The 26796-nt window shown below is 43.0% G+C and overlaps 1 protein-coding gene across 5 annotated transcripts in view; it reads left to right on the plus strand.

Moving 5' to 3' along the window:
* The window catches only part of KIF1B (kinesin family member 1B), a 178212-nt gene that overhangs the window by 22215 nt on the left and 129201 nt on the right, over positions 1-26796 (plus strand). For all 5 annotated transcript variants that reach the window (XM_025398642.1, XM_025398661.1, XM_025398672.1 and 2 more), the window contains exons 3-4: positions 24016-24092; positions 26278-26457. In XM_025398642.1, coding sequence (XP_025254427.1) covers positions 24016-24092; positions 26278-26457 — 257 coding nt within the window. The remainder of the gene's footprint in view (positions 1-24015; positions 24093-26277; positions 26458-26796) is intronic.

Here is a 26796-nt window from a genome sequence, read left to right on the forward strand (position 1 = left end):
GAGCGTGCAGTGAGCTGAGATCCGGCCACTGCACTCCAGCCTGGGCGACAGAGCGAGACTCCGTCTCCAAAAAAAAAAAAAAAAAAAAGGTCTGTTTTTGAGATCCCATATATATATTAAAAAAAACTTAAAAGTAGAAGGCTAAACAACTGTACCATTGTAGGTCACTCTTCTATGTCAATATTGCCAACAATTCTGTGAATTATATCCTATGAAAAATTATCAAAGAAAAAGAGATGCAGAAGTCAACATTGAATTGGATACTTTAAGCCGGTGAACTTTATGGTATATAAATTGTATCTCAATAAACCTTTTTTTTTTTCTTCTTTTTTGAGATGGAGCCTCACTCTGTCACCCAGGCTGGAGTGCAGGCGTGATCTCAGGGGCCTGCCACCACACCTGGCTAATTTTTGTATTTTTAGTAAAGACAGGGTTTCACCGTGTTGGCCAGGCTGGTCTCAAACTCCTGACCTCAGGTGATCCACCCACCTCGGCCTTGCAATGTGCTGGGATTACAGGCGTGACCCACCGCGCCTGGCCAAGTTTTGGTTTCCTCAACTATAAACTGGAGGTAATATTACATATTTTACTTATATATGGCTACTGAAGAGGGTTGTTTTCAGTACAATGCTGAATGCCTACTGGCTTTTCCAGCATACTTTGTCCAAAACCTTTCTAGACAATAGGCTGAGTGGCTCTGCTCTGCCTTGAGTATCCTTTCCAACCCTTCTATCCGATTGCAAGTTTGCTGTAATGTTAGACTGTAGGGATCACAGAGTTATACCATGGGACCCTGCTCTTAAGGAACTTTTTTTTTTTTTTTTGGAGATAGAATCTCACATTGTCATCCAGGCTGGAGTGCAGTGGTGTGATCTTGGCTCACGGCAACCTCTATCTCCTGGGTTCAAGCGATTCTCCTGCCTCAGTGTCTTGAGTAGCTGGGATTACAGGCACCCGCCACTATGCCTGGCTCGTTTTTATGTTTTTAGTGGAGATGTAGTTTCACCGTGTTGGCCAGGCTCATTGCAAACTCCTGACTTCAAGTGATCCATCTGCCTTGGCTCCCCAGAGTGCTGGGATTATAGGCATGAGCTGCCGCGACTGGCTGTTTTTTTTTTGTTTTTTCTTTTCTTTTTTTTTTTTTTTTTTGAGACGAGGTCTCGCTCTGTCACGCAGGGCTGGAGTGCAGTGGTGCAATCATGGCTCACTACAGCCTTGACCTTCTAGGTTCAATCAATCCTCCTGTCTCAGCCTCCCAAGTAGCTGGGACTACAGGCATGTGCCACTATGCCCAGCTAGTTTTTTTCTATTTTCTGTAGAGACGAGGGCTCACTGTATTGTGTAGGCTGGTCTTGAATTTCTGGGCTCGAGTGATCCTCGCCTTGGCCTCCCAAAGTCTTGGGATTGCAGGTATGAGCCACTGTACCCAGCCTCCCTTAAATAGTTTTTAAAATTTGTGGTTGGAGAGACTAGACATATTAAAATAATTTTTTTTCTTTTTCTTTTTTTTTTGAGACGGAGTTTTGTTCTGTCACCCAGGCTGAAGTGCAGTGGTGTGGTCTCTGGGAGACCAGCGGCTGGTCTCCCACTCCTGATCTGAAACCTCTGCCTCTCGGGTTCAAGTGATTCTTCTGCCTCAGCCTCCTGAGTAGCTGGAATTACAGGCACCTGCCACCACGCCTGGCTAATTTTTGTATTTTTAATAGAGATGGGGTCTCACCATGTTGGCCAGGCTGATCTTGAACTCCTGACCTCAGGTCGTCCGCCTGCCTCAGCCTCCCAAAGTGCTGAGATTACAGGTGTGAGCCACTGTGCTCGGCCAAGATAATTTCAGTATAGGATAAAAAGTGATCAGAGTGGTAGCTGTCATAACAAAGGATGATTATTTTATTTTATTTTTTGAAACAGGATCTCACTCTTGTTACCCAGGCTGGAGTACAGTGGCAGCATCTTGGCTCACTGCAACTTCCTCCTCCTGGCCTCAAGCGATCCTCCCACCTTAGCCTCTGGAGTAGTTGGGGCCACAGGTGCGCAGCACTATGCCTGACAAATTTTTGTAGTTTGGTAGAGATGGGGTCTTACCATGTTGCCCAGGCTGGTCTCCCACTCCTGAGCTCAGGCAGTCCACCTGCCTTGGCCTCCCAAAATGCTGGGATTATGGGCATGAGCCACTGCACCCAGCCAAAAAAAAAAAAAAAAAAAAAAAGGATTATTAGAAAGTATAGGCCAGGTGCAGTGACCCCATGCTTGTAATCCCTGCACTTTGGGAGGCCAAGGTGAGTGGATCACCCAAGGTCAGGAGTTTGAGAACAGCCTGACCAACATGATGAAACCTTGCCTCTACTAAAAATACAAAAAATTAGCTGGGCATGGTGGAGTGTGCCTGTAATCCCAGCTGCTCAGGAGGCTGAGGCAGGAGAATCACTTGATTCACTTGAGCCACTGCACTCCAGCCTGGGCAACAAGACCAAAACACTGTCTCAAAAAAAAAAAAAAAAAAAAAAGGTGTAAATGTGAATTTGGCAAAGAGCAAATATGAGGATTTATTGATGATATTCCATTTAAGCTGGACCTTGGGATGTAAGATTTAAACTAAACATATAGTATATTTGGGCCGGGCATGGTGGCTCAAGCCTGTAATCCCAGCACTTCAGGAGGCCAAGGCAGGTGGATCACAAGGTCAGGAGTTTGAGACCAGCCTGGCCAATATGGTGAAACCCCATCTCTACTAAAAATACAAAAATTAGCCGGGCATGGTGATGCGCGCCTGTAGTCCCAGCTGCTCGGGAGGCTGAGGCAGAAGAATCGCTTAAACCCTGGAGGTGGAGGTTGCAGAGAGCCAAGATTGTGCCATTGCACTCCAGCCTGAGTGGCAGAGCAAGACTCCATCTCAAAATAAACAAAAAAACAAACAAAACCATATAGTATATTTGGGAAAAATTTCAGAATTGTAGCTTATTAGAGCTTATTAGTGATAGTGTTAGGACTAGATAATGGTACTCCTACCCTCAGCTGATTATAACACATCGTTTCCCTGCATGTACAATTTCGGCAGGAGTAATTTGTGATTTTTAAATTAGCAGTAGTCTACTGAAACAAAAATCCTCAGTAGGTTAATCAGTCTTGCAAAAATGGCGGTTAGTTTTCTAGCTAAATACGTTGTCCTGGCTTGGAGATTTACAGTCAGTTTGGTTCCTTTGAAAGGTATCTGTTCTTCGAAAGCAATTAATGATATGAGAACCATTATATCTATTGTATGAGGAACTTTTTTTTGTAGAATATTTGCATTTTCCGTTTTCTGCTTGTTTTCTGTTTCTGTTTTCAGCCTTCTATGGCAATTTCTTAGTAATTTGACTAATATGTATGCCAAATAATTTTTAAGTGAGAGATTTTTAACATTTGTGTGAAAGATGCTATGTTTAGAAAGTATTATTGACTTTTTTTTTTTTTTAAAACACCATTGGGCTTAGATTGGAAGTGGGCATGCATTTTGAACATAGACTTGTTGGAAATGAATATGCTGTACACATGTGTTAGCTGCATTAAAAAGGCTGCTTTGCTGGCAAGCTTTGGCCTGGACTGCTGCTCACAAGGATTATAACTGATTGCAGATGGAATGCATTAGAATGTTTCTGCCATAAACTCTTATGAAAAAGTAGAAGAGTATGAAGAGTACTTTAGGGAATGTGCTAAATCTGAAAACTGAGAAGTAGCTATTTTATTTAAGCACTTTCTGGTCTTGGAGGAAATATTTTCCGTGGCAAAAATAAATGTTACTGCCTTGACATTTTGGAGTCCCAAGCACATGCAAATAGCTCTGTTCAATAATATCCCATTATATTCCAAGGTTCTCCCACTTTAGAAGCCTTTCTTACTGTCTAATTACTCGGTAAAAAGGGAAATGAGTCAAAGTGAACGATCTAACCACTTACATTTATGGTTAGGTTATCCGTGTAAATCTGGAGACATTAAACCTGTATAAATGCATTCAAAAACAGGAGGTAGATGAAATTGGTTTTCACATATAATATGAGGTACAGTCCATCAAGTGACTGAACTGTGCTATTTTACTTTATTTTTACCCACAAATTGTCTCTTGCCCTTTGGTGAATTTCATTCATATATTTAACAACCTTCCTTTGCCAGGATCTTTTTTTTCTCCAGCGCCCAATCTTGGTTGGTATAGAAGTGGCTCTGACTTTTTTTTCCTGTTTATATATGTCTTACTGGCTTTTTCATTCACACATACATTTCTAAACCAAATGCTGCACAGCGTAACTGATAGAAATAATGATTTCACATCCACTATTGAAAATTTGGGGCTGGGTGGAGTGACTCAATGCCTGTAATCCCAGCACTTTGGGAGGCTGAGGCAGGCGGATTGCTTGAGTCCAGGAGTTTGAGACTAGCCTAGGCAACATGGCGAAACCCTGTCTCTACAAAAAATACAAAAAAGTTAGCTGGGCGTGGTGGTACGCACCTATAGTCCTAGCTACTAGGGAGGCTGAGGTGGGAGGATCACGTGATCCCTGGAGGTCAAGGCTGCAGTGAGCTGTGATCACGCCACTGTGCTCTAGCCTGGGCAATGGAGTGAGACACTGTTTCAGGAAAAAAGAAAGAAAGAAAGAAAATTTGGGATGGAGGAAGGGCAAAATGGAGATTTGGAAAGAGAGTTTAGAAAGTAATGCATTTAGGCTGGGCACAGTGACTCATGCCTATAATCCTAGCACTTTGGGAGGCCAAGGCTGGTGGATCACCTCAGGTCAGAGTTTCGAGACCAGCCTGGGCAACATGGTGAAATCTCATCTGTACTAAAAATACAAAAATTAGCCAGGTGTGGTGGTGGGCACCTGTAATCCCAGCTACTTGGGAGGCTGAGGCAGGAGAATCACTTGAACCCAGGAGGCAGCGATTGCAGTGAACTGAGATGGTGCCATTGCACTCCATCCTGGGCAACAAGAGCAAAACTTTGTCTCCAAAAAAAAAAAATAAAATAACAGAAAGTAATGCATTTAGGCCAGGTTTGGTGACTCATGCCTGTAATCTCAGCACTTTGGGAGCCTGAGATGCGTAGATTGCTTGAGCTCAGGAGTTGGAGACCAGCCTGGGCAACACGGCAAAACCCTGTCTCTACCAAAAACACAAAAAATTAGCTGGGCATGGTGGTGCGCGCCTGTGGTTGCAGCTACTAGGTGGGAAGATTTCTTGAGCCTGGGAGGTGGAGGTTGCAGTGAGCCAAGCTTGTGTCGCTGCACTCCAGCCTGGGTGAGACAGTAAGACCCCATCAAAACAACAACAACAACAACAACAACAACAACAAAAGAAAGTAATGCATTTAAATTTGTATACTTTTTCTAGTATAAATTACTATAACCACATGAAAATAAATGTAAATGCATGTAAATTATGAACATTGTGAATAATAAAGAAATGAGAAAGGCCGGGTGTGGTGGCTCAAGCCTGTAATCCCAGCACTTTGGGAGGCCGAGGCGGGTGGATCACAAGGTCAGGAGATCGAGACTATCCTGGCTAACATGGTGAAACCCCGTCTCTACTAAAAATACAAAAAACTAGCCGGGCGTGGTAGCAGGCGCCTGTAGTACCAGCTATTTGGGAGGCTGAGGCGGGAGAATGGCGTGAACCCCGGGGGCGGAGCTTGCAGTGAGCCGAGATCGCGCCACTGCACTCCAGCCTGGGAGACACAGTGAGACTCCGTCTCAAAAAAAAAAAAAAAAAAAGAAATGAGAAAGAAAGGTCATCTGTATTCTTACCTCCTTAACCACAGCGAACTGCTGCTTTGGATGGATTTTTTTTGGTACTTTTTTCTTTCAGTTTTTTTGTTTTTGGTTTTTTTGAGACGGGGTCTGTCACCCATGCTGGAGTGCAGTGGCGTGATCTTGGCTCACTGTAGCTTTGCCCTCCCTGGCTCAAGCAGTACTCCCACCTCAGCCTCTCCAGTAGCTGGGACCACAGTTGTGTGGCACCACACCTGGCTAATTTTAGTATTTTTTGTAGAGAGAGTTTCTACAAAAAACCATGTTGCCCATGCTGGTCCCAACTCTTGGGCTCAAGTGATCTGCCCGTTCTTTCAGTTTTGATGGATACTGACACAAGCAAAATTATTTCTAACGTCACCACGCAGAGAGAACTACCATTAACATCTGGATCTATAGTCCTCTAATCTTTTCCTTGCACTTTACACATATTAAGATTTTTACGTAATTGGATTATATGTACTGTTTTTTAGTTTGCTTTTTCTATCTTCTGATTTTTTTATTGCTGCTGAACAAATTATTTCTAATATTTTTAATGTTACTATTTTTCTATACAACTTTTGAAATTTTGTAATACGGGTATATTACAACTAGTTTTGTTGGTTTTTTAAAAGTGTAATTATATGCTTTAATATTCAGGACAAACGTTAGAACACAAATGTGTTCCTAAATATTGAATCGTTTTCATTTTTATTTTTTATTTTATTTTATTACTATTATTTTTTTTGAGACACAGTCTTGCTCTGTCACCCAGGCTGGAGTGCAGTGGCACAATCTCGGCTCACTGCAACCTCTGCCTCCCGGGTTCAAGGGATTCTCCTGCCTTAGACTCCTGAGTAGCGGGGACTACAGGCGCCCACCACCATGCCTGGCTTATTTATTTATTTTATTTATTTATTTTTTGAGACGGAGTCTTGCTCTGTCACCCAGACCAGAGTGCACTGGCGCAATCTCGGCTCACTGCAAGTTCTGCCTCCCGGATTCATGCCATTCTCCTGCCTCAGCCTCCCGAGTAGCTGGGACTACAGGTGGGCGCCACCATACCTGGCTAATTTTGTATGTTTAGTAGAGACGGGGTTTCACCATGTTGGCCAGTCTGGTCTCAAACTCCTGACCTCAAGTAATCCACCTGCCTTGTCCTCCCAAAGTCCTGAGATTAAAGCCATGAGCCACCACACCCGGCCTGAACCGTTTTTAATTCCATAGTGATCTAGAAGTGCCATCTCAAATAGCACTCAGAGTGCAGAAAGGGGATTGTGTAGAGTTGGATGGCTAGAAGATGTTATGGAAATTACCTTAAATATTGTTTTCTTCTTATGATATATCCATTACTTTCAGTAACATGAAAAACCAATATAAAGATGGATTGAATGTATTTAAGAATTTATGGGTAGTTTTGTGGTTTTTTTTTTTTGGTAGACACAGGGTTGTCACTTTGTTGCCCATGCTGGTCTTGAATTCCTGGCTCCAAGTAATCCTCCTACCTTGCCCTCCTAAAATGCTGGTATTGCAGGTGTGAACCACCATACCTGGCCCTCATTTCTTAAATATTCCTCAAGAACATGATTTCAGTAGCTTCTTAATATTCTATTCTATTTATGAACCATACTTCATTTATATTCATCCTCTGTTATCAGACATTTGAGCCTTAGGTTCTTCATTTATTGAGTGGAAATATTGCTGATGCCTTCCCAGTCTGCTGTCTCAGGTTGCGAGGATCAAATGAAATCATGTATACTATATAGCATACTATTTGAAAAATTATGTAAGTTGTTTTTGTGGTTAGTTTTTTTTGTGTGTGTGAGACAAGGTCTTGCTCTGTTGAGCAGACTGAATGCAGTGGCACAGTCATGGCCCACTGCAGCCTCAACCTCCTGGGGCCAAGTTATTTGCCTACCTCACTCCCCTAGTAGCTGGGACTACAGCCACGACACCCAGCTAACTTTTAATTTTTTTGTAGAGATGGGGTCTCACTATATTGCCCAGGCTGGTCTTGAACTCCTGGACTGAAGGGGTCCTCCTGCCTCAGCCTCCCAAAGTGCTAGTATTACATGCATGAGCTACCATGCTAAGCCTGTGGTTAGTTTTAATGTCTAAATTTTCAGTGGGAATATAAGTTTAAAGGCAGAAATAATTGAACCTATCACTGAGTTGGAGGGAGTTTTTGCTATTGTGTATTTGGAGTTTCTTTTTATTTTATTATTATTATTTTTTTTGAGACGGAGTCTCGCTCTGCCACCCAGGCTGGAGTGCAATGGCCGGATCTCAGCTCACTGCAAGCTCCACCTCCTGGGTTCAGGCCATTCTCCTGCCTCAGCCTCCCGAGTAGCTGGGACTACAGGCGCCGCCACCACGCCCGGCTAGTTTTTTGTATTTTTTAGTAGAGATGGGGTTTCACCGTGTTAGCCAGTATGGTCTCGATCTCCTGACCTCGTGATCCACCCGTCTCGGCCTCCCAAAGTGCTGGGATTACAGGCTTGAGCCACCGCGCCCGGCCAGTTTCTTTTTATTACATGATATAATTTAATAAGCTTCTTTACCTAAATAAATATTTTTCACATCAAAATGGCTAAGAGAGATACTGGGTAAAATCATCTTGGTGGCAGCGTCCTTTCTTTGCTACTTGCATGTTGTTGTTGTAGTCTTTGACATTGTCATAATTAAAATCCAAAGTAAACTTTGTGCTGCCTTTATATGTGCATTTGTTGGTTTCTCATAGGAGAAAGCAACCATGCCCATTTTTTTTTTTTTTTTTAAATGCCTTCTTGGCAACTCTCAAGAGGTGTTTTGCAGTTCATTTTAAAAAGTCTAGCCAATATTGTGGTGGTGATTGCTTTTAGTAGTTGCCTAGTGAAGTGCAAAGTGGTGTAATGGCAGCTAGCAAAGTCTGGAATGCAGTTCACAAGACTGTGAAAGGGATGCTACTTCTGGCTGTATGTTAGACAAAGCAGGCATTCATAGTTCAGTTTTAGGTAGTACCTGTTTATCAAGGAATGTGCACTGTATAGGTGAAAGCTGTTCTTAGTTGTGTTGTTTAGTGATGAATGCCTTGTACATACCTACAGGTGATAAGAATAAGAAATATGAAGGTAGGTTTTTGAGAGGACCTATAGGAAATTAGGTTTTTGTTATTCAGCAAGCCAAGGTGTAAAAGCTTTCAGAGAGATTTTAGTATTGTCTTAGATGGAGATAAATAATCAAAGCAATGTGATGACTATTAGGAAAGCACCGAGAAAGGGCGTCTAAATACAGTCATGCGTTGAGAAATGTGTCGGTAGGTGATTTTGTTGTGCGAACAGCATAGAGTGTACTTACACAAACCTATGGGTGTAGCCTACTCCATACCTAGGCTCTGTGGTAGAGCCTAGTGCTCCTAGGATACAAACCTGAATAGCATGTTACTGTACTGAACACTGTAGGGAATTTTAACACAGTGGTGGTGAGTATTTGTGGATCTAAACATACCTGACCATAGAAAGGGTACATATATGATAGTAAAAATATGATATTATTAATATAATCTTTTTTTTTTTTTTTTTTTTTTTTAAAAGACAGAGTGTTGCCCTGTCACCCAGGCTAGAGTGCAGTGGTGCAATCTTGACTCATTGCAACCTCCGCCTCCCAGGTTCAAACGATTCTCCTGCCTAAGCCTCCTAAGTAGCTGGGATTACAGGTGCCCAACACCACGCCCAGCTAATTTTTGTATATTTAGTAGTGACAGGGTTTCACCATGTTGGCCAGGCTGGTCTCAAACTCCTGACCTCGTGATCTGCCCGCCTCAGCCTCCCAAAGTGCTGGGATTACAGGCGTGAGCCACTGTGTCCGGCCTATTAATATAATCTTATGGGACCACTCATATATGCGGACCTTCATGTGTTCAGCCCGCTGACAGGTCATTATGCGGTGCATGACTTGTAATTGAGAGGGATGGCAGGGAAAGGTAGGTCATGTCTGAGAAGCCCTTTTGGTTTTGGCTTACCAGAAAACTGTAGGGCCAGAAGTATCAGAAGCAACACTATGAGGAAATGATTTAACTACACTTACTCTTTCCGTACCACATTGTTCTGGTCTGTTACTGAAGAGTTCCTTTAGCTGTGAATAAACTTGAGGAGGCAAAATGGGAGATTTTAAAATTGCCTTTTAGGCCAGGTACAGTGTGGCTCACACCTGTAATCCCTGCACTTTGGGAGGCCGAGGCGGGCGAATCACTTGAGCTCAGGAGTTCGAGACCAGACTGGCCAACATGGTGAAACCTGGTCTCTACTAAAAATACAAAAAAATTAGCTGGGCCTTGTGGCACATGCCTGTGATCCTAGCTACTCGGGAGGCTGAGGTGGGAAGAACGCTTGAACCTGGGAAGCGGAGGTTTGCAGTGAGCCAAGCTCGTGCCACTGCACTCCAGCCTGGGTGACAGAGCAAGACTCCATCTCAAAAAACAATTGCCTTTTAGTGCGGGGGAAAAAATACCGTAATTAGTAATTAACAACAACAAACACTTAAGTTGTGCCAAGCACAATTAGGCAGATTTTAACTTACTGAATCCTTGCAATAATTATATGGTAGGTACTCTTTCACCATTTCACAGATGAAGGAATTGAGACAAAGAGGTATTATTGGCTGTTTCGCCTGGGCTCACGTATCTATTAATTGAGGGAAGTAGAAAATGAAGTTGAGCTGTCTCCAGAACCCTTACTATTGGAGAGCATATCACTTCTCAAAATATTTATTAAGTAAATTTTACTATTCTGTGCAGTAATGCTGAATAGCTATGCTTACTTTGAACTTAACTGTTAGATTAAAATTCATTTTGATTTATTTTCTTTTTTTTTTTTTTTTTGAGACGGAGTCTCGCTCTGTCGCCCAGCCTGGAGTGCAGTGGCCGGATCTCGGCTTACTGCAAGCTCCGCCTCCTGGGTTTATGCCATTCTCCTGCCTCAGCCTCCCGAGTAGCTGGGACTACAGACGCCAGCCACCACGCCCGGCTATTTTTTTATATTTTTTTACTAGAGACGGAGTTTCACTGGGTTAGCCAGGATGGTCTCGATCTCCTGACCTCGTGATCCACCCGTCTCGGCCTCCCAAAGTGCTGGGATTACAGGCTTGAGCCACCGCGCCCGGCCATATTTTGATTTATTTTCTTGATGGAGGGAAATTATGAGGAAAAAGCTGGGAGGAAGGGGCAGATGATAATCAGTTTACATGTCTTTGGGCATCTTAGGTTGAGATCTAGGCCTTCCAAATCATCTCTGTTTATAATCATTCAAAATTTGCTTAGGAAGAACAGAATTGTTAACTGAGAGTTTATTCAATGTGTACGCTAAGTAGCATGTTTTATAGGAGAGTTATAATTTTTTTTTCCTATTTTCGTATTGTATATATTTTTAATACTCTGGGATTGAGTAGACAGTGAACATATATAGTACATTTATCCTTGTTTTATGAAAAATAGGAAACTAAATTTGTTGTAAATGATTAAGGAACTTTATGATTGTAGATCTTTTGCGCAAATCTTCTTTATGGCCATAGGTTTTACTATGTTTCCTAATCGTGAGGAGGAGAGGGAGTTGCCTATGAGTTTTGGTTTTATAAGCAGTATATAAAATATTTTTATTGTGTGCCACTTTTCTTTTTTTTTTTCTTCTTTTTATTTTTTGAGACGGAGTCTCGCTCTGTCGCCCAGGCTGGAGTGCAGTGGTGCCATCTCGGCTCACTGCATGCTCCTCCTCCCGGGTTCACGCCATTCTCCTGCCTCAGCCTCCCCAGTAGCTGGGACTACAGGCGCCCGCCACCATGCCTGGCTGATTTTTTGTATTTTTAGTAGAGACGGGGTTTCACCGTGTTAGCCAGGATGGTCTCCATCTCCTGACTTCGTGATCCACCCGCCTTGGCCTCCCAAATTGCTGGGATTACAGGCGTGAGCCACCGCGCCCAGCTGCCATTTTTCTTAATTGTTGCTATAGGAGGCTTTTAGGGCAGAAGATTATGCTGAAGATATCACTGGGATTTTTAACAAGCCCTAAACTTGCTTGGTTACTAAACTTAATATAAAGTTACAGTGTTGCCACACAGATGCGTTAATTAGAGTTGTAGGCAAAATCGTTAGTAGGTTGCCAACAACAGTATAATTACTAGAGACTGAGATATTAAATTTATTCTGGAGAATTAAAAGGCGTTTAAATACTAACCTTGTTTTGACTGCCTTATTTTCTAGGGCTCAGTAATTAAAATGTTATTTCTGCATCTTTATGCTAAAGTAGCAAAGTTGTGAATAAGGTAGGGAGAAAAGGGGGTTAAATTAGGGAATTTAGTAGACTGTCTAAGTCTTGACTTGAAGCTTCTCCAAGAAAGAGAAGATGGTCAGTTGTGGTCATCAGTAAACTAAGACCTTTGAAACATTTTGTGATAGTCATTTTGAAGGCATTTACGTTTATCTTGGATAAAAGTATCTTGTTCAAGTCAGCCTTTATGGAAATTATAGTGTCCTGCCCTTCTCCAGATCTCCTAAGGTTTGTATTGGCTACACGATTAGGAATAAAAAAACCTGAAGACAAAAGGGAAACGGTACAAAAGTTGTATGGAGAGGATAAAGGAAGGATCATCTTTCCTTTGGACTTGGGAAAAGATACATTCAGGTCTTAGATGTTAAAGCTGCCTTTCAGATTTATGAAGGAGGATTTAGGAAAACAGCCTTGAGACCAGATGGGATTTGAATGATAACCTAGAGGCAAGGCCCAGAGGTGAGAGTGAGTAGAGCAAGTTATTGGGGAAATCAGGAGACAGTCTGAACTCATTCTTCTAGAGAGTCCTGTAAGTGGTTATGATGATAATCATTGTAATAATGGTAGGGAACATAGCGTGACTGCCTACTTCAAACAGTTCATTTTCTGGGCTCTTAGTACCCCATACTCTCCTAATTGCCTTCCTTCCTCCCGGGCTGGTTATTCTTTACCTCCTTAGTTTAAAAGTCTACCAGGCTTTTGTCCTCAGATCTCTCTCTCCAGAAAAGAGAGACCCTCTAGATGATTTCTTCTAGTTCTTGGGGCTTAAATGTCATTGAGATGATGATAACTCCCAGATTCACTTCTGTAGCCTGGACCTCTCTCTAGAAGTACAGACTTCTCTACCTAGCTGCCAACTGAATTCTACTTGAAGGCCACAGAAGCATCTCAAACTCAACATGTCCTAAACAGGACTATTGTTGTTTCCCTTCCTGACCACCCAAAGTGGCCCCTCCTTTATTTTTATCAATTCTTTTAGTTGCCCAGACCAAAAATATTGGAGTCATTCTTACCTTTTCTGTTTTTCTCATAGGCTGCATACATCAATTAGTAAGTCTTGCCATCTTTGCCTTCACAGTATATCTTGAATCAGTTACTTTTTGCTATTTCTACCCTAGTTCAGATCAGTACTGCAATAGCCTCCTGTCTCTCTGCTTTTGCACTTGTTCCCATGAAGTAGCCAGTCATATTTTAGAAATATACATCAGGACTTGGTGCAGTGGCTCATGCCTGTAATCCCAGCACTTTGGGAGGCTGAGGTGGCGGATCATGAGGTCAAGAGTTCGAGACCAGCCTGGCCAACATGGTGAAACCCCATCTCTACTAAAAATACAAAAATTAGCCAGGCGTGGTGTTGCATGCTTGTAGTCCCAGCTACTCAGGAGGCTGAGGCAGGAGGATCGCTTGAACCTGGAAGGCGGAGTTTGCAGTGAGCTGAGATCGTGCCACTGCACTCTAGCTTGCTGGGCAACAGAGTGAGACTTCGTCTAAAAAAATAAATAAATATATATATGTCAGATTATGTCATCCCCTTGCTATCAGATCATGTCACTCCTCTGCTTAAAATTCTTCACTGGTTCCTGTCACATTTATTTTAATTAATTTTAATTTTAATTTTTTTTTTTGGAGTCAGAGTCTTGCTGTGTCGCCCAGGCTGGAGTACAGTGGCACGATCTTGGCTCACTTGCAGCCTCTGCCTCCCAGGTTCAAGCGATTCTCAGGCCTCAACCTCCCGAATAGCTGGGACTACAGGTGTGTGTGACCACGCCCAGCTAATTTTTGTATTTTTAGTAGAGACAGGGTTTTGCTATGTTGGCCAGGCTGGTATCGAACTCCTGAGCTCAAGCAATATGTCCGCTTAGGCCTCCGAAAGTGCTGGGATTACAGGTGTGAACCACTGCGCCCAGTCCTTATCACTTTTAGAATAAAACTGAAAATCCTCACTGTGGCCACACAGCCTCACAGAATTTGGCCTCTGGCTGGCTGTCTGATTTCACATTTGATCATTGTTTGCCCACCTGGCTACACTGCTGGTCTTGTTGTTCCTTAAACTTCATTCAGGTTCCTGCTCAAATATCTCCTCAGAGGTGGCAGCTTGCTTGCTTTTAAATAAAATAGCCCGCTCTACCACTTACACTGTCATCTTTTATCTCCTAACCCGGCTTTATTTTTCTTTCCAACATTATGCTATTTCTAGTAGTTAATTGTCTGATGCCATTATTAGAATGTAAGCTCCATGTGGGCACGGACTTGTTTTCACTAGGTATTTATAGGTCTGGGCCATGGTAGACATGCAAGTATTTGTTAAATGAAAGAGTATTTTGAACATTTACTTTATGCTAGACCTTGAGCCAAAATGTGAGAATTAATGACAGTTCTGTATAGTTAGGCACTATTATTATTATGCCAATATTACGGATAAGAAAATTAAAAATTAAGGCTTACAGAGTTTATTCACGCTTATAGATGGACCTAGGGTGACAGTAGATACTTAGAGTGGGACCACATTAAAGCCTCTACAGCAGTGGTCCCCAACGTTTTTGGCACCAGGGACCGGTTTTGTGGAAGACAATTTTTCTACAGATAGGGGTGGGGGCATATGGTTTCGGGATGAAACCGTTCCATCTCAGATCATCAGGCATTAGATTCTCATAAGGAGCGGGCAACCTAGATTCCTCACATGCGCAGTTCACAATGGGATTCGTGCTGGTATGAGAATCTGATGCCGCCACTTATCTGACAGCTGCTCACCTGCTGCTCACCTCCTGCTGTGTGGCCTGGTTCCTAATAGGCCATGGACAGTACCGTTCTGTGGCCCAGGGGTGGGGACCCCTGCTCTACAGCATTCTACTTCATTGGTAAAATCTTTGAAAATGTCTTCTAGAAATATTTTTTAGGTCACTTTACCTTTTGATCATTGAATATTGGGTCAATTTTGTTGTTGTTGTTCTTGTTGAGACAGGGTCTCGTTATGTTGCCCAGGCTGGATGGAGTGTGGTGGTGCAGTATCGGCTCACTGTAGCTTCAACTTCTTGGGTGCAAGTGATCTTTCTGCCTCAGCTTCCTCAATAACTGGGACTACAGGTGCATGCTACCATGCTTGGCTAATTTTTTTGTGTTTTCAGTAGAGATAAGATCTCACTATGTTGCCCAGGCTGGTCTCAAACTCCTGGGCTCAAGTGATCCTCCTACCTCAGCCTCCCAAAGTGCTGGGATTACAAGTGTGAGCCACTGTGCTCAGCTGACATAATACTTTTGATGTAGGAATGGACCCATCTCTCTTGCTTCCCCTGCAACACTAGATACTGGGACTCATGGATTTCTGATGATGAAAGATGTAGTTCTCATGGGAGTCTTTATGTTATACAAATGGAAAGCAAAGTTCCCAAACATGTTGCAGTGGTTGATGTGTTCTGTTATCTGGTCTCTGCACTTCCTCTCATGCCTTCCATCCGTTTAGCTGCCATACTCCAGTTAGGAGTTATTACAGTCATCCAAGTGAGAGAGGTGGTGGTTGAACCAGGGTGGTCATGATGGTGGTGGGGAGAAGCCATATTTGGAAAGTAGAACTGATAGGATATATCAGATGTGGAGGATGAAAGAAAAAAGCCAAAGATGGCTCCCAGGTCATCTGTGGAAAGTTGGTTGTAGGGTCCAGGTTGGGAGTATGCTGTGTGTCCAGAGCAACCTAGATTGAAGAAAAGGCCTCAGGCACAGAAGTTGTAAAAGAGGCCTTGAAAAGCAGCTTGAAAAGGTGGATTACAGGAGGTAAAACAATATGAAGTCTATAATACTTACGAAAGAGTTATGTTCTGACTCTAGTCCTCAAAAATATTCCTGTAGTCTATTCTTTTAGGAAAAGTTGTGACTTGTCCTAGACAAAGCCTACATGCTGATTCCATGTGACCCTGGGAGTGGGTACTAAATTCGTAACAGCTTGTGGGTGAAAATATTGTTTATATGTTGAATGTGTTTGTTAATTACTATAATTCCATTTTTAAAAAATTTTTATTTTTAAAAATTAAAAATTTTTAAAAATACAATTTTTTTTGTATTTTTTGTATTTTTTAGTAGAGACGGGGCTCACTGTATTAGCCAGGATGGTCTCGATCTCCTGATCTCGTGATCCGCCCGCCTCGGCCTCCCAAAGTGCTGGGATTACAGGTTTGAGCCACCGCGCCCGGCCTATTTTTTGTATTTTTTAGTAGAGACGGGGTTTACTGTATTAGCCAGGATGATCTCGATCTCCTGATCTCGTGATCCCAAAGTGCTAGGATTACAGGCGTGAGCCACTGAGCCTGGCCTATAATTCCATTTTTATGTGCGTGCTTTCTGTGAAACAAATTAGAAGTCCAACATACTATTTTAGCTCAGTTGACCTTGATACAAGAACTACTGTGTTAATTATGCCAAGTCTTTCAGTAATACAATCCTCTCTCTATTTTTTTCTGTGAATGTTGGTAAAATCTACTAGTATTTTATGTATATATTGCACAGCTATACACTGTTTTTCTTTTTATGCTCTTGAAATTGGTACAGAATTTAATCAGAATTGTACATGGCACATGGAGAGCATTCATCTGAGTCCTTGGTATAGGGCAGTGTAAGTGTAGAGGATCCATAAGACGTGGTCCAAGCACTTTGAAGATACATGATGTCAGGGGAGCACCAGAGATTTGTGGACACATTTAAGTGAGGTCTTTTTTTTTTTTTTTTTGAGACGGAGTCTCGCTCTGTCACCCAGGCTGGAGTGCAGTGGCCGGATCTCAGCTCACTTCAAGCTCCACCTCCCGGGTTCACGCCATTCTCCTGCCTCAGCCTCCCGAGTAGCTGGGACTACAGGCGCCTGCCACCTCGCCCGGCTAAGTTTTTGTATTTTTAGTAGAGACGGGGTTTCACTGTGTTAGCCAGGATGGTCTCGATCTCCTGACCTCGTGATCCGCCCGCCTCGGCCTCCCAAAGTGCTGGGATTACAGGCTTGAGCCACCGCGCCCGGCCTAAGTAAGGTCTTGAGTGTCGTATTTTGACTCTTGCCAAGAAACAGGCTCTTGGCTGGCTATGGTGGCCCACACTTGTAATCCTAGCACTTTGGGAGGCCAAAACAGGAGAATTACTTTAGCCCAGTAGTTTGAGACCAGCTGGAGCAACCTAGGGAGACCCTGTCTCTACAAAAAAAAAAACAAATTAGCTGTGCATGTTGGCACATGCCTATGGTCCGTTACTCAGGAGGTTGAGGTGGGAGGATCACTTGAGCCCAGGAGGTCAGTGACTGCGTGAGCTGTGATCTTGCCACTGTACTCCAGCCTAGGGTGACAGAGCAAGACCCTGTCTCTAAAAGAGAAAAGAAATAGAATCCTTACATTGTGCTTTAGTTTATCAATTAGTGAACTTTTCTTTTTTTGTTGTTTTTTATTTTTTGTAGAGATGAGGTCTCACTGTGTTGCCCAGGCTGGTCTCAAACTCGTGGACTCAGATGATCCTCCCACCTTGGCCTCCTAAAGTGTTGAGATTACAGGCATGAGCCACTGAACCTGGGCCTAGTCAGTTTTTCTTACCTTGGTTTAAAGATCAAATGGAATATTATCATACCTACTGAATATTGAGAGTTTAAAACAAGGTAAAATACCTATTTAAGAAAAATTAACATATGTGTAAGTGTTTCACTCATTTAATTCTGTAAACTAGGTATTACCTCAATTTTAGAGAGGACACAGAAGTGCAGTCATACCCAAGGTCACAAAAACACCTAAATACAGTATTTCTTAACTTTTTTTTTTTTTTTTGAAACCAAGCCTCGCTCTCTTGCCCAGGCTTCGGTGCAGTGGTGTAATCGCGGGTCACTGCAACCTCTGCCTTCTGGATTCAAGCAGTTTTCCTGCCTCAGCCTCCCAAGTAGCTGGGGTTACAGGCGCCTGCCACCACACCCAGCTAATTTTTGTAAATACAATACAGTATTTTTAAATTGTTCTTTCATATGTTTAGAATATTAGACCAGGCATGGTAGCTCATGTCTGTAGTTCAAGCACTTTGGGAGGGCAAGGAAAGAGCATTGCTTGAGCCAAGAGTTTCAGTCCAGCCCAGGCAACATAGCAGAGCCCCGTCTCTACAAAAAAATTTTAAAATTGGCTTGGCATGGTAGCGCATGCCTGTAGGCCCAGCTGCTTGGGAGGCTGAGGTGAGAGATTCACTTGAGCCCAGGAGTTGCAGGCTGCAGTAAGGCATGGTTGAGCCACTGCACTCCAGCCAGGTTGACAGACTATGACACTGGGGGAAAAAATTGAATTTGTTGTTGATAGAAGCAGTTATTTTTAAAGCAGCTTGGGGGCAGGTGCAGTGGCTCACACCTGTAATCCTAGCACTTTGGGATGCCGAGGCAGGTGGATCATCTGAGGTAAGGATTTCAAGACCAGCCTGGTCAACATGGTGAAACCCCGTCTCTAGGAAAATACAAAAATTAGCCAGGCATGTTGGCGGCTGCCTGTATCCTAACTACTCGGGAGGCTGAGAGGGGAGAATCACTTGAACCTAGGAGGCAGAGGCTGCAGTGAGCCGAGATCGTGCCACTGCACTCCAGCCTGGGCAGCTGAGCTAGACTGTCTCAAAAAAAAAATAAAAAAATAAAATAAAAAATAAAATCAGCTTGGTTTTGAAGATGTAAGTTAGGAAAATCTGTTAGCTTCAGAAGCTTCAAAAGTCTGGGAGAGCCGGGCGCGGTGGCTCAAGCCTGTAATCCCAGCACTTTGGGAGGCCGAGACGGGCGGATCACGAGGTCAGGAGATTGAGACCATCCTGGCTAACACGTGAAACCCCGTCTCTACTAAAAAATACAAAAATTAGCCGGGAGCGGTGGCGGGCGCCTGTAGTCCCAGCTACTCGGGAGGCTGAGGCAGGAGAATGGCGTGAACCCGGGACGTGGAGCTTGCAGTGAGCTGAGATCCAGCCACTGCACTCCAGCCTGGGGGACAGAGCGAGACTCCGTTTCAAAAAAAAAAAAAAAAAAAAGTCTGGGAGAAAGGAATATTGAGGAAGAGGAAAAGGATTTCCTGTGAATTGAGGAAGTTAGCTCTTTGGTGTAGTTTTTCTTTCTTTCTTTTTTTTCTTTTTTTACTGAGGAGAAGAGAACAAAGGGATAAAATCTGAGTAGCCTTTCAGTCATTCTTGGTAGAATTGGTAGCTAAAAGGCTAAGTGAAATATGGCTTAAAAGCTTTATTGGCTGGGCACGGTGGCTCATGCCTGTAATCGCAGCACTTTGGGAGGCCAACGTAGGTGGATCACCTGAGGTCAGGAGTTTGAGAACAGCCTGACCAACATGAGGAAAGAAACCCTGTCTCTACTAAACGTACAAAATTAGCCGGGTGTGGTGGTACATGCCTGTAATCCTAGATACGTGACAGGCTGAGGCAGGAGAGTTACTTGAACCCAGGAGGCGGAGGTTGCAGTGAGCCGAGATCCTACCATTGCACTCCAGCCTGGGCAACAAGAGCAAAACTCCGTCTCAAAAAAAAAAAAAAAGCTTTATCATTTATTTTTTGGCCCTGTCTTATGGTGCAGAGGCCTAAAAGTTTTTTGACAGCAAATTTTCTAGAGGCTAGGAGTGTTTATTATAACCATGTTTTTGAGCGGTGAGGACTACCTCAGAGGGCATGCCTTGTCTCATCATTGTTCTTATTGCTAAGCTACTGAAACCTAGAATCTGACTCACACAATATGACACTCATTTCCGTTTTCTTGGTAGAGTTTGTGTGGTCATTCATCTTTTAGGAACTATAGTCCTCCTAGTTCCCTCTTTTATTTTTATTTATTTTTGAGATGGAATCTTGCTGTGTTGCCCAGGCTGGAGTGCAGCGGTGCAGTCTTAGCTCACTGCAACCTCTGCCTCCCAGGTTCAAGCAATTCTCCTGCCTCAGCCTCCCAAGTAGCTGGGATTACATGTGCGTACCACCATGCCTCTCTAACTTTTGTATTTTTTGTAGAGATGGTGTTTCACCATGTTGGCCAGGCTGGTCTCAAACTCCTGACCTCAAATGATCCACCCTCCTCGGCCTCCCAAAGTGCTGGAATTACAGGCGTGAGTCACCGTGCCAGCCATCAGTTTCCACTTTTAAATGAGAATTTTTTGTTTTTGTGGGTTTTTTCTTTTGTTGTTGTTGTTACTTGAGACAGGGTCTTAATCTGTCACCCAGGATGGAGTGCAGTGGCACTATCTTGGCTAACTGCAGCCTGGACCTCCCTGCGCTCAGGTGATCTTCCTGCCTAAGCCCCCTGAGTAGCTGGGAGTACAGGCACACACCACCATGCCTAGCTAACTTTTGTATTCTTTGTGGAGATGAGATTTCACCATGTTGCCCAGGCTGGTCTGAAATTCCTGTACTCCAGCGATCCTCCTGCCTGAGCTTCCCAAAGTGCTGGGATTATAAGTGTGAGTCACCGAGCCAGGCCATACAGACAGTTTTGTTTTTTTTTTTTGAGATAGAGTTTTGCTCTTTTTGCCCAGGCTGGAATATGGTGGCGTGATCTTGGCTCACTGCAACCTCCACCTCTCGGGTTCAAGTGATTCTCCTGTCTTAGCCTCCCGAGTAGCTGGGATTACAGGCGTGCCTCACCACGCCTCACTGATTTTTTATATTTTTAGCAGAGATGGAGTTTCACCATGTTGGCCAGGCTGGTCTGCAACTCCTGACCTCAGGTGATCTGCCCACCTCAGCCTCCCAAACTGCTGGGATTACAGGTATGAGCCACTGTGCCCGGCCCATAAAGAGAGTTTTGAACAATGCCTATAGTATGATTTTAGCGGCGTGGCCACGTACATGTATGTGTGCACATGTATTTCCATGAAAATGCCTTCCTGCCTTTAGCCTTGACAATGCTGCATGTAGGGAATAAGCATTTAAATGATGGTGTCTTGGCTAAGAGTGTGAACTCTGGAGCCAAACTCTCCAAAATTGCATCCTGAATCTGCCACTAGCTAGCTCTGGAGCCATGAATAACTTATTTAACCTCTCTATGATGGTTTATTTATCTGTAAAATGGGGGTAATGAAACATCTACCTCAGTGAGTGCTTGGGAGCATCAAATAGGTTAGTAGGTCTGGTGTGATGGCTCATACCTGTAATCCCAGCACTTTGGGAAGCTAAGGCATGAGGGTGGCTTGAGCCCAGGAGTTCGAGACCAGGGTGGGCAGCATAGTGAGACTCCCATCTCTACAAAAAATAAAAACAATTAGCCAGGTGTAGTGGCATGAACCTGTGGTCCTATCTACTCCAGAGGCTGTATGGGACACAGAATATCACTTGAGCCCAGGAGGTTGAGTCTGTAGTGAGTTGTGATTGTACCACTGTACTCCAGTCTGGGCCACAGAGTGAGACCCTGTCTCAGAAAAAAAAAAGGTTACTAGACATAAAGTACTTATGGCTCAGAGTAAGTGTTCTGTGAATGTTAGCTGGTTTTTAAATCTTGTATTTAATACCTCTTTGGTTAGAAGTACACTTCTTTGCTTGGATTACCATTTGCATGTGGAGAGATGTTCTTTCTAGAACCATGTCTCCTTGTCACATGATTATGTACAGTGTGAGCTTTATTAATACTCTGTCAGCATTTGAGGTTGGAACATAAATGCGTGGCTATGCCTAGTGGAATCCAGCAAGAGAGAGAACTAAGCACCGTAGCAACTGTTGCTATTTGTGTACTGAGCAACAGCTGTCTGAGACAGATTTATTTTTTAATCCTGATCTCACTAACAGCCTGGGATGTGGCCTTCCCTCAAAGGAGTGGATTGGTTGAGATGTCCAGTCTTTGAGGAGATTTCATGACCACATGCCATAAAGATTCTGTTTCATGTGAAATCTGAGGAACTAAAGCTTTGTGTATATGAGTGAGGGAGAAAGATTAAGCTTTAGCATTCATAGTCAGTCCCTGAAATATAGTGTGACTGGATTAATGACACGAGAAATCACTTTTAATGTAGGTGGTGAGATTTCATGCATTTCAGTCAAAAAAGTAATTTTGCTGTAATGTGGTTCATTTCCAAATTTTGGCTGCTAACTTACCTAGGATGGATAAACATTATCACGGAATATTTACTGAGCATCTACTAAGGGTCTGTTCTGAATACTGGTAACACGCAGTTAATTACACTCCAAAGTGACTTAGTCTGTGATCCACTATATACTACATTACATACATACACACACTCTAATCATTTACATACTCATCAACCTTAGATTTCAGAAATAACACTATATTTGTAATAAATGCTTCATTACCAAATGCTTTTCTAAAGTACATAGTAAGATCTTCAAAGAGCTTTCATGGCCAGGCGTGGCGGCTCACACCTGTTATCCCGGCACTTTGGGAGGCCAAGGTGGGCGGATCACGAGGTCAGGAGATGGAGACCATCCTGGCTAACACGGTGAAACCCCATCTTTACTAAAAATACAAAAAAATTAGCCGGGCGTGGTGGTGGGCGCCTGTAGTCCCAGCCACTTGGGAGGCTGAGGCAGGATAATGGCGTGAACCCGGGAGGCGGAGCTTGCAGTGAGCCGAGATTGTGCCACTGCCCTTCAGCGTGGGCGACAGAGCGAGACTCCGTCTCAAAAAAAAAAAAAGGCTTCTTTCAAATAGTAGTTGGACTCATTCAATAATTTTCTAATTTTCATTTCTCTTTTTTTTCTTGAGATGAAGTCTTACTCTGTCACCTAGGCTGGAGTACAGTACATTGATATCAGCTCACTGCAACCTCTGCTGCAACCTCTGCCTCCTGGGTTCAAGTGGTTCTCCTGCCTCAGCCTCCCCAGTAGCTGGGATTATAGGCACACACCACTATTCCTGGATAATTTTTGTATTTTTGGTAGAGACAGGATTTCACCATGTTTGCCAGGCGAGTCTCGAACTCCTGATCTCAAGTGATCCACCTGCCTTGGCCTCCCAAAATGCTGGGATTACAGGCGTGAGCCACCGCGCCCAGCCCCGTTTCTGATGTGTTCCAATATTTCAAGGCTTAACAGGTGCCTTAAAATAGTAATGTGGGCCAGGTGCGGTGGCTCATGCCTATAATCCCAGCACTTAGGGAGGCCGAGATATGCAGATCACCTGAGATCAGGAGTTCGAGACCAGCCTGGCCAACATGGTGAAATCCTGTCTCTACTAGAAATACAAAATTTAGCCGGTTGTAGTGGTGGGTGCCAGTAATCCCTGCTACTTGGGAGGCTGAGGCAGAATAATTTCTTGAACCCGGGAGGTGGAGGTTGCAGCGAGCTGAGATCGCACCACTGCACTCCAGCCTGGGGAATAGCACAAGATTCTGTCTTCAGAAAGAAAAGAATAGAAATGTGGTTCATTTCCAAATTTTGGCTGCTAACTTACTTCAGGAGGATAAACATTGTCACAGAATATTTACTGAGCATCTACTTTATAGCAGTGTCTGTTCTGAATACTGGTAACATGCAGTTAATGCTGTTGGTCTGGTTTTTCAAGTTCCATGTATAAATTATCTCTTAAAACTATGATTATTTTCATTCATTCATTCCTTTTTGAGACGGGGTCTCAAAATAGGCTGGAGTGCAGTGGCTTGATAACAGCTAACTACATCCTCAAACCTCCAGGCTCAAGCCATCCTCCCACCTCAGCTTCTTAAGTAGCTGGGACTGCAGGCGTGTGCCACCATGCTCAGCTAGTTTTTTTTTTTTTTTTTTTTTTGGTATTTTTTTGTAGAGACAGGGTTTCACCATATTGCCCAGGGTGATCTTGAACTCCTGACTTCTAGTGATCCACACGACTCGGACTCCCAAAATGCTGAGATTACAGGCATGAGTCACTGAGCCAAGCCTATTAATTTTTGGTTGCCCTATTCAGATTTAGTGGTATGAATTTACTGATTGGGATGTTTTGAACACACAGAATAACATGTTTAACTAAAGAACTAGTAATTGAGTGACTTATACAATGAAACGTTTTTATCTTCTAGGTATTATTAACCCAAAGAATCCAAAGGAAGCTCCAAAGTCCTTCAGCTTCGACTATTCCTACTGGTCTCATACCTCGGTGAGTACCCTCATGCCACAGTGCTTCCAGCTCCTGCCTCCTTTCCTCTTTCCTTGCCAATTTGTCTTTCCTCTTAGCTGAGCAGTTCCAAGTTTTGCTTCTTAAGTGTTGTCTAGCATGAGTTCATTCTTTGATATAGTGATATAGTATTTTCATTCATAAAGTATTTGGGTTGATGGAAAGTTTATGCACACATTTATACATAAATATATACACATATATACATATAGAACGTATTTAGTTTACACCAAATTTATACTGCATGTACACTAAATTTATACTGATTTAGACATTTCTCAAAGATTTATTTATCAGTATCTTAGGATACTCATTACCAACATTATTGCCCATTGATCTTAGGAAATGCCAAATAATAATAATAATTATTATTATTTTTCTTTTGAGACGGAATTTCACTCTGTCGCCCAGGCTGGAGTACAGTGGAGCCGTCTCAGCTCACTGCAACCTCTGCCTCCCAGGTTCAAGTGATTCTGCCGCCTCAGCCTCCTGAGTAGCTGGGATTACAGGCGCACAGCACTATGCCCAGCTAATTTTTGTATTTTTAGTAGAGACAGGGTTTGACCATTTTGGCCAGGCTGGTCTCGAGCTTCTGACCTTAAGTGATCCGCCCGTGTCTGCCTCCCAAAGTGCTGGGATTACAGGTGTGAGCCACTGCGCCTGGCCGGAAATGCCAAATTAAAATTGCTTAGAGTACTGTTAATTTTAAGTTGAATTTTGAGGAAATGGCCAGCAAGATTGGAATAACTATAGAGAAATTGTTTTTTTTGTTGTTGTTGTTGACCAGGCTTGTCTTGAACTCCTGACCTCCTGATCCACCTGTTTTGGTCTCCCAAAATGTTGGGATTAAAGGCGTGAGCCACCACGCCTGGCCAATTTTTTTTTTTAAATTGTGGTAGAGCAATGCGGGTTTTGAACATTTTGAAAGATGAAACCCTGCCTCTACTAAAAATTCCAAAAAAAAAAAAAAAAATTAGGTGGGCTTGGTAGCGGGTGCTTGTAATCTCAGCTACTTGGGAGGCTGAGGCAGGTGAATTGCTTGAACCCAGGAGGTGGAGGTTGCAGTGAACCGAGATTGCACCACTGCATTCCAGCCTGGGTGATGGAAGGTGACTCTGTCTCAAAAAAAAAAAAAAAAAAAAAAGGAAAGAGGCTGCAGATCCACAAGGGAATTCCCCCAAAAGATTACCAATATTTAAAATGCAGAGTAGGGCCCTTCCTGGCACCCTTACTCAGTGTGGAACCCCAAATGTTGCTGCTTCTTAGGGATTGTTGATAGAGTTTACTTCTGCATCGTTCATCACTTTGTTATATGTTTTTGGTTTTATTTTTCCTGTTTTGTATTTATTTATTGTTTTTAGACTGAGTCTCACTGCATTGCCTAGGCTGGAGTGCAGTGGCGTGATCTCAGCTCACTGCAACCTACGTCTCCCGGGTTCAAGCAGTTCTCCTGCTTTGGCCTCCTGAGTAGCTGGGATTACAGGCAGGTGCCACCACACCTGGCTAATTTTTTGAATTTTTAGTAGAGATGGAGTTTCGCCATGTTGGCCAGGCTGGTCTCGAACTCCTGTCCTCAAGTGATCTGCCCACCTTGGCCTCCCAGAGTGATGGGATTACAGGCATGAGCCACTTGTGCCCGGCCCTGGGGAATAGATGTCAGTAAACTATTGACAAAGCCTAATTGTCAAGGGAAGGGACTGAGAAGGGGATTGGAAACGCTGTTTCCTGAAAGCTTTGTTTATTGAGAAACAGCCCAGTAGCTGGAGTGAGTTCAAAGAAGTATTTTTATATGTGGACTTTGACCTTTGGTCTTTTATTGTCATTTTCCACTTAAGAAAATCTTGGCTCTGTGAATGAAAGAGTGATACTTTTAAGGTTATAGAAAACGAAATATAATCATGCCAGATAATTTTATATAGATATTTTTATGTATGACTGACCTGGATGACTGTAATAGTGCATGTGTTTGTGAGTGTGTGTGTGTGTGTGCACACACGTGTATTTAATGAGAAAAATAAACTTGTGTATAGGGGGCTTAAAAAATATGTAGTGAATTTTAGGTGACTGTTCTGATTCCAGACGCTTTTGTTTATTATGGAAGCAATCAAGTAAGTATAGGAAGAAATACGAATAGAAGGTCATTTATTTCTCCTTTTACTCTTTACAGCCCGAAGATCCCTGTTTTGCATCTCAAAACCGTGTGTACAATGACATTGGCAAGGAAATGCTCTTACACGCCTTTGAGGGATATAATGTCTGTATATTTGCCTATGGGCAGACTGGTGCTGGAAAATCTTATACAATGATGGGTAAACAAGAAGAAAGCCAGGCTGGCATCATTCCACAGGTGAAAAACAAAACAAAACACAAATCTTCTGTTCATTATTACTGTTAGTCTTAAATTGCTTTAACAGTTATTTTTATTTGACGAACATTTATTCGGGGATTATTTTATGTCAGGCACAAAGATGAACAACCCATTATTTTCCCTCAGAAGAGCTTACAGTTGAATGGGAAGGATTGACATGTACACATGTCTGTCATTAAAGGTGGGAAAGTCAGTGTTTTCTAATGATTTTGCCATATATCCAATGCCATATTATTTTATCATTTGAAAAGTGTTACCAGCTTGTTAAAGCTCTGTTCTAAGTCCTGGAGATCCCTGGGGAATATTGTTGGTCTGATT

Source organism: Theropithecus gelada, chromosome 1, assembly GCF_003255815.1.
Source record: "Theropithecus gelada isolate Dixy chromosome 1, Tgel_1.0, whole genome shotgun sequence".
Classification (NCBI taxonomy): domain Eukaryota; kingdom Metazoa; phylum Chordata; class Mammalia; order Primates; family Cercopithecidae; genus Theropithecus; species Theropithecus gelada.